The sequence below is a fragment of the Ostrinia nubilalis genome, chromosome 2 (assembly GCF_963855985.1).
Source record: "Ostrinia nubilalis chromosome 2, ilOstNubi1.1, whole genome shotgun sequence".
In the NCBI taxonomy this organism is placed as follows: domain Eukaryota; kingdom Metazoa; phylum Arthropoda; class Insecta; order Lepidoptera; family Crambidae; genus Ostrinia; species Ostrinia nubilalis.
Window position 1 is genome coordinate 14,369,260 of NC_087089.1, and position 11,012 is coordinate 14,380,271.

Sequence of the window (11,012 nt, forward strand, 5' to 3'; positions counted from 1 at the left end):
ACCTTGACAGAGGATACGAAGTCATACTAAAGGAATGTTACATGAAACTATTTAAATGCCTTTGGAGGCAACATTGTTCTTGCAAAATTCAATGGTACAGAATCTAAATTAATGGGATCTATCAACTTTCGATATTGCCAAAATTGTATCGAAATACTGTGGTATGTTACGCAGCAATGTGTGCACATTAAAAAACTACATAGGTACTACAGCTTAGAATGTTGCCATCACTCTTAGGGCTATATTTCACCGGGACACCATGGCGGCGCAACCAGTCGCCGGCTACCAACAAAATGTATGCAGCTCTATAGAGAGTTACTCACCTGGTGTCCGTTTGGTTGCGCAAAGCTGCATACATTTTGTTGGTAGCGGCGACTGGTTGCGCCGCCATGGTGTCCCGGTGAAATATAGCCCTTACACAAAGCGAAATGCCAGCATGAGATCCGACACTACGTAAACAGCATTTTGGAGGAGCTCTGCAGCTCATTTAGTCTCCACTGCTGAAGCAAGACTAATTTACAGGAAGCAAATGGAGGATTTGGTTCCCTACCGCGGAGAAAGCGTGTGAAATGCTTATGCTATGCAGCAAAATATTGTGTACCCAATAAAAAAACTACCTACATTATAATGTAATGGGACAGGAACTGTAATGCCAATAAAACCCAAAATCGATTATTTTTCTTTATTGTTTTTCATTTTCATAAAATCCACGTCTTGTGGACAACACGAAACTAGTATTTCAATAAAATACATTACAACATCAAATAAGCTTCCCTTTTTAAATATGCAGTCAAAGATTTTCTTTATTATGGCGATTTTATTTGTGGTGATCGTTAATGCTACGTCACATCCAAAATTCCGCGTTATTCAAGGAGTAGATGATGAAGACAACAAATATCCTTACGTGGTTAGCTTAGAAGGGCTTCAAAGTAAAGTTCCTGGCCTGGAGTTCTACCGCATGTGTACAGGCACTCTTATAGCTCCAGAATGGGTATTAACAGCAGCGCATTGTCTGGTACCAGAGTTACAGTTGGATATTGTCAGATATGGAAATATGTCCATCCCGAGGAATGCTACCGATTCCACCAGGAGAATTCTGAAGAGAATACCCCATCCCAACTACAAAGGTGCCTTATTTATTGAATCCATTGATTTATGTAAGAACGACATCGGTTTGGTTTTAGTGGAAGAAATACAGATGACGGTACTTGGCAAGATATCGTCTGTAGATTACAGGACTTTAAGTGGACAGAAAGTGACGTATGCTGGTTATGGAAGAACTGGCAAAAGGAAAAAAAATAAGTCATTGGAAATACAAGAATCGTTGGTGGATGAGTTTAAGCCACTTCAGCTGGGTAAATGCATGATCCGTTCTTGTCCACAATATCTAAAATTCTGGTCGGTTCTATGTGCGGTGCCCAAATGTACGTCGAAGGGTCATAGGCCATCAGACAGGGACTCGGGTGGACCTTTGTTTCTCGATGACAAAGTTGTCGCAGTTCTCACTGGTGTTAAATTTTTAATTATTCATGAGAAACTTTTGTATGTGCTTTACACTCCAGTTAGTCCTTATTTAGACTGGATCAGGACAACTGTGAACACTCACGAAAGTGCTGAAACAAGACGTGTAAGGAGACAATATCTCCCGTGATCCGTTAGTTGGTGATCTTGAATCTATGCGAATATTATGAAGCTCAGTTTGTTTGTTTAGTTGTGTTTAAAAGGTAATACAAAATCTACACTAGAACAATGTAACGTTGTTTGCTATCAGTTGCTATATACTTTTTATGTGAATACATACGCAATAGCATCCTGGAATAATTTTTTTCTTACCTAAGGTAGCCAAGATAACATTAGAAGTCGCGATAATTTAATGTAAATGACCAGTTTTAGCGAAAGATAAACAGGCTTGGTAGAATAAAATAATAGTGGTTGCTCATAAGCCATGCCCAAAAAATATTTCTTAATTTGGGTATTATCGAGATATAACATTCACTATAATAAGTATAATACTCGTAATACAGTACATAATGAAATTTATAATTAATACGCCAGAATAATAAAAAATAAAAAATCGGTCTTTCAACGATCAGCGTTTGCGTAAAACCTACTGAAAATTCGGGTTATTATCAATTTGACACATTGTCACAAAAAAGTACTTGTAAAAAAAATTCGTCATACACTTTTATGACGAATTTACTTTCAACTTGTGGAACTTACAAGTATGACGAATTGTCTATGATGTGACAAATCGACAATAACACAAAAAATCATCAACAATCTCAACAATCATCATATTGTCTCATCTCAGGTCATCGATTACCTTGACAGAGAATACGAAGTCATACTAAAGGAATGTTACATAAAACTATTTAAATGCTTTTGGAGGCAACATTGTTCTTGCAAAATTCAATGGTTAAAAGGCATGTCAAATTATTGCCTACAGAATCAACTTTCGATATTGCCAAAATTGTATCGATATACCGTGGTATGTTACGTAGCAATGTGTGCACATTAAAAAACTACATACTACAGCTTAGAATGTTGCCATCACTCTTAGGGCTATATTTCACCGGGACACCATGGCGGCGCAACCAGTCGCCGGCTACCAACAAAATGTAAACAGCTCTATAGAGAGTTACTCACCTGGTGTCCGTTTGGTTGCGCAAAGCAGCTGTATACATTGTTGGTAGCGGCGACTGGTTGCGCCGCCATGGTGTCCCGGTGAAATATAGCCCTTACACAAAGCGAAATGCCAGCATGAAATCCGACACTACGTAAACAGCATTTTGGAGGAGCTCTGCAGCTCATTTAGTCTCCACTGCTGGAGCAAGACTAATTTACAGGAAGCAAATGGAGGATTTGGTTTCCTTCCGCGGAGAAAGCGTATGAAATGCAACTCTATGCAGCAAAATATTGTGTACCCAATAAAAAGCTACCTACATTATAATGTAATGGGACAGGAACTGTAATGGCAATAAAACCCAAAATCGATTATTTTTCTTTATTGTTTTTCATTTTCATAAAATCCACGTCTTGTGGACAACACGAAACTAGTATTTCAATAAAATACATTACAACATCAAATAAGCTTCCCTTTTTAAATATGCAGTCAAAGATTTTCTTTATTATGGCGATTTTATTTGTGGTGATCGTCAATGCTACGTCACATCCAAAATTCCGCGTTATTCAAGGAGTAGATGATGAAGACAACAAATATCCTTACGTGGTTAGCTTAGAAGGGCTTCAAAGTAAAGTTCCTGGCCTGGAGTTCTACCGCATGTGTACAGGCACTCTTATAGCTCCAGAATGGGTATTAACAGCAGGGCATTGTCTGTTACCACAGTTGGAGATTGTCAGATATGGAAATATGTCCATCCCGAGGAATGCCACCGATTCCACTAGGAGAATTCTGAAGAGAATACCCCATCCCAACTACAAAGGTGCCTTATTTATTAAATCTATTGCTATAGTAAAAAACGACATCGGTTTGGTTTTAGTGGAAGAAATACAGATGATGGTACTTGGCAAGTTATCAGCTGTAGATTACAGAACTTTAAATGGAGAGAAAGTGACGTATGCTGGTTACGGAGGAACTGGCGAAACTTTGGATGTGTATAAGCCACTTCAGCTTGGTGAAAGCATGGTCCGTTCTTGTCTACAATCTAACATCCCCGATCCCCGAATTCCTTTTGATATAAGGGATTGGGGGCCGACTCTTTGTGCGGTACCCAAATGTACGTTGAAGGACCATGCACCAGGAGCAGGGGACTCGGGAGGGCCAGTGTTCCTCAATGACAAAGTTGTCGCAGTAATCAGTGGTAATAAATATTTAAGTTTTAGTATTTTTTTGTATAGCTTGCACACCCCGGTCAGTCCTTATTTAGACTGGATTTGGGCAACTATGAACACTCACGTAAGTGCTGAAGCAAGACGTGCAAGGAAGAACAATATCTCCCGTGCTCCCGTCAGTTGGTGGTCCGTTAGCTAAAGATGCTTCATTGAACATGCTTCTTCTGATCCGATATAGAAAACTTTTTTTATTAAATGTAATATTGAATAAATGTGAACTACATTATTACACAAGAATTATGTAACATTGTTTGCTATCAGTTTCTATGTACTTTATGATTACATACATGCAATCGTATGAGGCGCAATAAAATTCTTCGCATAAGACTTTGCTGAAATAAAATTTTATGTTGCCTTAGGCAGCCAAGACAACATTAAAACATATTTTCAAATTTTTTTTAAATTAAGGAGACGCGTGGCCGCTGTGAACACAAACATACAGGGTGAAAACAATAACTCGATCATTTCTAAACTAGGTATACAAGGTATCGAAAAACTGGTTACTGATCCTGAAAGTGCTTCACACAAGCATTTTCAAACGGTAGGTACCATTAGTAGGTTACAGAATAAACTGGATTTATCCAAAAATTCGAAGCTGAAACTTCCATACTAAATGTATGTGTCTAAGATACGAATTGTATTTTTTGAAGTAAATAATAAACTCTAAAATTGCAGTTTTATTAAAAATTATTCATGTAAAACATTACTTATAGGCTTTACTTGCTATATCAAGAGACTAGTGCCATGACTGTGGTAGTACTAAATGTATGGAAGATGGAAACATAGATTTTTCGGATAAATCCGGTTTATTCTGTAACCTGTCGCGCTAGCACACTCACTGCGGCAGCAATATAATTACACTAGCTTTCCGCCCGCGGCTTCGCCCGCGTGGAATTTTGTCTGTCACAGAAAAACTTTATCGCGCGCGTCCCTGTTTCAAAAACCGGGATAAAAACTATCCTATGTTCTTTCCCGGGACTCAAACTATCTCTATGCCAAATTTCATCAAAATCGGTTGCGAGGTTTAAGCGGGAAAGCGTAACAGACAGACAGACAGACAGAGTTACTTTCGCATTTATAATATTCCTTATCGCTCTCATGTAATTATATTACATGAGAGCGATAAGGATGGGGAGCTTGGGGTCATTAGACGAAATTCTATCTGCTCGGCGACCGGACTTTAAACAAACAAGACTGACAGGATGAAAGAAAGCTGCGTTAACCGCTACAGGTGTCGCGGCAAGTGACGTTGTGTGGGCCGCTGCGGCCTGTGTGGCGTGTATAGCGCCCCCTGTTATTTTGTAAACGAAACTACGCTTGCCGCCTCTCCTTAAACGGAGAAAATTGACGCCGCGCAGCTCGCTTCCCTTTAGTCCACGGGCAATGGGCATGGCTTATGATAATTGACCAAGCCTTAGTTTATCATTCGCTAAATCTAGTCAAGCACATAAAATTTTTGTGTATTAATGAAACTGAAATTGAAAGTTTCAAACTGGTCGCGTCATGTGTGGTCTCTCAACGGACGCTGTGACAGAAACTTAAATGCAACTCAAAAGTAACTAGCAGTTGCAGTTTCGTTACAGTTGCGTTTCACCGTCTGTATTGCGGCGCCTGACGCCCCGCGTCACTTTGAACGAGAGGCCTAAGTCACAATAATTTTATGTGCTTGACTAGATTTAGCGAATGATAAACTAAGGCTTGGTCAATTATCATAAGCCATGCCCAAAAATATCCTTCTTAATTTTGGTGTTATCGAGATAATTATAAAATTCAGTCTTTGAGACCAAATTATTTGGCCCTAGCATTTTATATGGAGAATTTCACCAAAATTAATATTTCCATACTATTTTTTAAAAAACCCTAAATTAAAATTTTATAAAATTTTGTAGGTAGATTCAATTTTCAATATCAAAATTTATATATTTTTTTGTAAAATAATGTTACATCAAAACAGTTCTAGTGTACATTTTAATCCTAGGCTGTTATAAAAATTTACATTTAACTGTTTTTAAGCTAATTCGCTTGTTAAAAACTTATAAATATACATTTTATCTATATTTACGAATCTTAAACTGTATTAAAAATGTATTTATAACAATAAATATTTGGCTATGTAAGCTTTAGATAAGCATTACATTTGTTAGCATGTTTTGTAGGTAGATTAAAACAACATTAAGCTATAAAAAAATTAAGAAATTTAATTTAAAAAGGCCCTTCAAGTCAAATTTCAAATAAAAAAAGAATGATGGACATACGTTTATTACGTGGTCGCTTACTATGGGCCTCATAAGAAGGCTCAAGGTCACCCAAAGAGCGATGGAGCGTGCTATGCTCGGAGTTTCCCTGCGTGATCGAATCAGAAATGAGGAGATCCGTAGGAGAACCAGAGTGACTGACATAGCCCGCAGAATCGCTAAAATCAAGTGGCAGTGGGCGGGGCACATAGCTCGAAGAGCTGATGGCCGCTGGGGCAGGAAAGTTCTTGAGTGGCGACCACGAGCTGGAAGACGTAGCGTGGGCAGGCCTCCCACTAGGTGGACCGACGATCTGGTGAAGGTCGCGGGAAGTACCTGGATGCAAGCGGCGTAGGACCGGTCTTTGTGGAAATCCTTGGGCCTTTGTCCAGCAGTGGACGTCTTTCGGCTGAAACGACGATGGACATAGCTGTACTATGAAAGAAATTACATAGTAATGAACATTGAAGATTGTTACTAACATAAATGGTATCTGGAAAATGAATAAATAAAATTATTTATAATACTTTTATGATGATTTCCTATTATTACTTTGTATGAATTTTGACTAAATGGTAAAATTTGAAATCAAGTGAAAGCAATTTTTACCGATTTTTGCAGTCAAAAGTTGATTTGACCGATTATGAGTTTTGACTGCATCATAATATGTATTTAACGCAAACCTATAATATGGACCAATAATAATGTACATTAACTAATTAAATCAAAAAAAAGAAATGTGTGACGCGACTCCATTGTTTCCATGTTCGTTTTCATTCAATTTCAAATTTTGGTGCAGTCCTGTTGTCCTCCCTGGTTGGCCCCCCTGGGGGAGCCAACAGGATTTCGAAATCCTGTTGTCCCCCCTGGCTAGGGGAGACAACAGGACTAGATTTTTAATCAATGATTTGAGAACTGTTGTCCCCCCTGGCAAACATGATTTAAACGCCATATATTATTTGTATAAAATATTTTTTTAAATACTGAAGTACCTGACTGAATGCCAAATTGCCAAACTGAATACCTAACCGTTTGTTAAATAATAATTACCATTTTGATAACGAAAAAATAAGGTGTTGGTGCCGATACTGACACCTACAAACTTAAAAGGATAGTGCCAGGGTCTGGACCAAGTGTTGCCCAGAATCAACCCATAGTGCATTTTGTTCCTCAGGCCTATACTAATGTGTAAACCGAAGCGCACTGAAATCTATCCCTGGAGTTAAGAGAAAAAAAAGTTTTGTTTTGAATTATTTACATACAAAATATCATCGATGTATACGTACTACGCATAAGATTTCGTGATTGTGGCATTAAATAACACTATGTTAATAACACTATATGTTGAACTTAACCATAATGCATCCGGACACGTTACTTTAGTGCGATTTAGACATTCTTTATAAACGATCTAGTGCTGTTTTAATTGTTTGGTAAGTTGACAGAAATTCATTATTTCCAAAATGAAGCAAGAAGTTTTAGTTCTCTATACTTGCAAAAAATCAATTTATTGGTGTATTACAATCGATTATTGAAGTTATTGTAAGCTAAAACTTCTTGCTCCATTTTGGAAATTATTAATTTTTGTCAAGTAACCAAACTACTGCAACAACACTTGATCGCTTATAAAGAATGTCGAAGTCGTATTAAAGTAAGGTGTACGGATGCAGTATGGTTAAGTTCAACATAGCGAGTGTTATTTAATGTCACAATCGCGAAATCTTATGCGTATTACGTACACATCGATGATTTTTTGTATGTAAATAATTCAAAACAAAACTCTTTTTTTCTCTTAACTCCAGGGATAGATTTCAGTGCGCTTCGGTTTACAAATTAGTATTGGCCTGAGGAACAAAATACACTATGGCTTCATTCTGGGCAGCACTTGGTCCAACTTCCATACATGGATTGGCACTGTCCTTTGGCACGTAGGTTCCTTATAGAGTGTAGACATCTGCCAAGAACGGATTTTATTTAACTATTTATTTAAGGATATGAAATAATATGAAGGATATTTAATAGAATTTTACGAAATTTTAAAACGGATTCCACGCATACGAAGTCGCGGGCGGCCGCTTGTTGAATCACTGAGCAAGTGTTGAATATTATGATTAATTTAAAATTATGCAGTTTTAGCGTCCTACCTACTAATATTATAAATGTCAAAGTTTGAGAGTATGGATGTTTGATACTCTTTCACGTATTTAAAAACTACTAAACGGATTTTTAGTAAACTTTACAGAAGAGAATACTTTTTATACATGAGAATAGCATACCTTTAACTTAGCTTTTGCCCACGGCTTTGTCTGCGTAAAATTTTGTCTGTCACAGAAAAAAATATAAGAGCGCCTTCCTGTTTCAAAAACTGGCATAAAAACTATCCCACGTCCTTTCCCGGGACTCAAAACTATCTCTTTACCAAATATCAAAATCGGTTCAATGGTTTAGGCGTGAATTCGTAACAGACAGATAAAGTTTTTCGCATTTACTTAATATTATTTAGTAGTGATAATTCATAAAGATTTTCGGATACCGGTACTGCGCCGGTACCAACAACTTATATTTTTTTCGTTAACAAAATGTTAATTATTATTTGACATTCGTTTAGGTATTTATTTTGGCAATAAGTATGACATTCAGTCAGGTACTCCATTTTCAGTTCATCTTAAAAGTTATAAAAATATATGGCTTCTAAATACTCAATGTTTGCCAGGGGGGACAACAGTCCTCAAATCATTGATTGAAAATCCAGTCCTGTTGTCTCCCCTAGCCAGGGGGGACAACAGGATTTCGAAATCCTGTTGGCTCCCCCAGGGGGGCCAAGCAGGGGGGACAACAGGACTGCACCCAAATTTTACTCTGATTTTACGAAGCGAGCGACTCGTCGCGACGAGTGACGCATTCGCGGGTGCGGAGCCTGCGGAGGGAATGGGCGGAGCTTGTTGAAAACAAATTTTACGAGGTAGCGCCTTAAGAGCCATTTCACAAAAATATTCCGCGCGAATTTAGCTACAAACTGTCAACGCAAAGACAAAAGAGTAAAAAGAACGCCGAAATGGACAAAAAAATCTTGAGCCGTGACCGTATTAAGACTTGATATAAGTTATTAATTTTTAGGTAGAATAAGGTATTAAAACATGAATAATTAATTTAAAATTTTAATAGAGTTTAGGTATTTAGTCTTTCAAAGATTTTTATATTTCGATTAATAAATGAAACACGTATAGGTATAATATGTAAAATATATATTATAGCCCGACCAGGAACATAAAAAGCCTCGCCATGTTGCGGAAAACTAATGGTACTAATTTCTTTTAATGGCAACAGTAACTGAAAACTTCATTGACATGTCACCTTGCATGTCAATAATAAACTGTCTATTGCTCTCAAAGTGTAAACAAACTTTATTTTAAATGTGTGCAATGGATTTGGGAATTAAATTGCTAAAAACTTTTTATAGTCGTGAAAGAAAACTGGTTCACAATGTGTTAAATTATTTGTCTAAGAGAAGTACTAAGGGTTCGGACAATATTTTCATTGAATAATGTTTCCGACAAAGGTTGTCAAATTGACTGACATGTTTATCGTATAGTATAGTCCACTATGAAAATTAGCTGTGGTTTGTTTCAACTACCTATTTTAAAGATTCTTGTCACTTTGAAAGTGTTGACTTTTATGGAATTGGGAAAGAAGTACCGAGTTTGAAGCGTTCATGAGCAGACATTGCAGTTCAATATTCAAGTTCTGAATTTGATTATTGATGAATAATAAAATAAATCCTACTAGCTCGATTGATGGTTTCATTTAATTTATTTAGACCTAGTTACCTATATAATCTTTTTTCGTTAATTTATGAAAATATCAAATTAGCCCGTAATCCTGAATCCTGATACATAAAATTAGCCGATTAATTTAACACAGGTACGACTGTACTCAGTGTTGCACTATCAAATGCAATTAACGCGCCTCTATGCCAGGGTTTTTATGTTCCTGGTCGGGCTATAAGTAAAAAATAAAGACAGTGACATAGTGAATTAAAAAATTTGCCCCCTTACAGCTCCATCATCGGACCCTGGATATCATTTAGGGACGAAGTATTCGTCAAAGCGAATCACACAAGCCCAAACTCCATAGGGTTCTATTGTATTGTGTCCTCCAGATCCATTATCAGACAGAGCTAAGAAATAAAAAAAAAAATATTATTATTATTAAACAAATAACTAAAATAATTCATCTAACTATCTTAAATCTTACTAGTCTTACTAATATTATAAATACGAACGTTTGTGTGGATGTCTGGATGTTTGTTACTCTTTCACGCAAAAACTACTGAACAGATTTTGATGAAACTTTACAGTACAGCAGTACTATCACTCGGGTCGGACGTTCCTATCGCAAAACCGTTGGTTCACTCAGTTCCGATACGACTCTAGTGCTGTGTGTAATAGGGATGATGACTGGGTAATGAAATCGAAATTCTGTTTAGTCCGTCAGACAGATAATTAAAAAATTTTGGAGACATATTTTTTAATTTTTTTCATAAACGAGTATTTACAGTATTGTATTGAGTTGAAATGTCACGTGACGTCACTTTTGAGTAAAAATTCTACTCAAACGTGACGTATCGCGCCATTTCAACTCTATGTAGCACTGTTATTATTTAATTATGAAAGAAAATAAAAAATATGAGTAATATTTTCTAAATAACTGTCTGACGGACAAATAATTGAAATTTTGACATCTAGCCTATTATTCTCTACGAGTGGATTTAATTTTGCCTGAGACCTACGCCATGAACCCTGAACCAGAAGACCCTGTCGCCAGCGACAGCGACGCTTATCCATCCCTAGCATCGACCAGAATTGTGCGCATACTCTGGAGCATGCTACATACAACTGGCTGTCGGAGAAGCATAGATTTCCCTTA

General features: G+C 37.1%; 1 protein-coding gene across 1 annotated transcript; it reads left to right on the top strand.

Moving 5' to 3' along the window:
* The first annotated feature begins 808 nt into the window (after positions 1-808).
* LOC135078923 (serine protease 42-like) lies at positions 809-1,566 on the top strand. The gene is made up of 2 exons (XM_063973525.1): positions 809-1,323; positions 1,563-1,566. Exons 1-2 carry the CDS (start codon positions 809-811, stop codon positions 1,564-1,566), a joined length of 519 nt encoding a protein of 172 aa, XP_063829595.1.
* The last annotated feature ends 9,446 nt before the right edge of the window (positions 1,567-11,012 follow it).

Excerpts from the sequence above, each read along its gene's own strand:
- LOC135078923 (XM_063973525.1), top strand. The coding sequence starts at position 809 with ATGGCGATTTTATTTGTGGTGATCGTTAATGCTACGTCACATCCAAAA.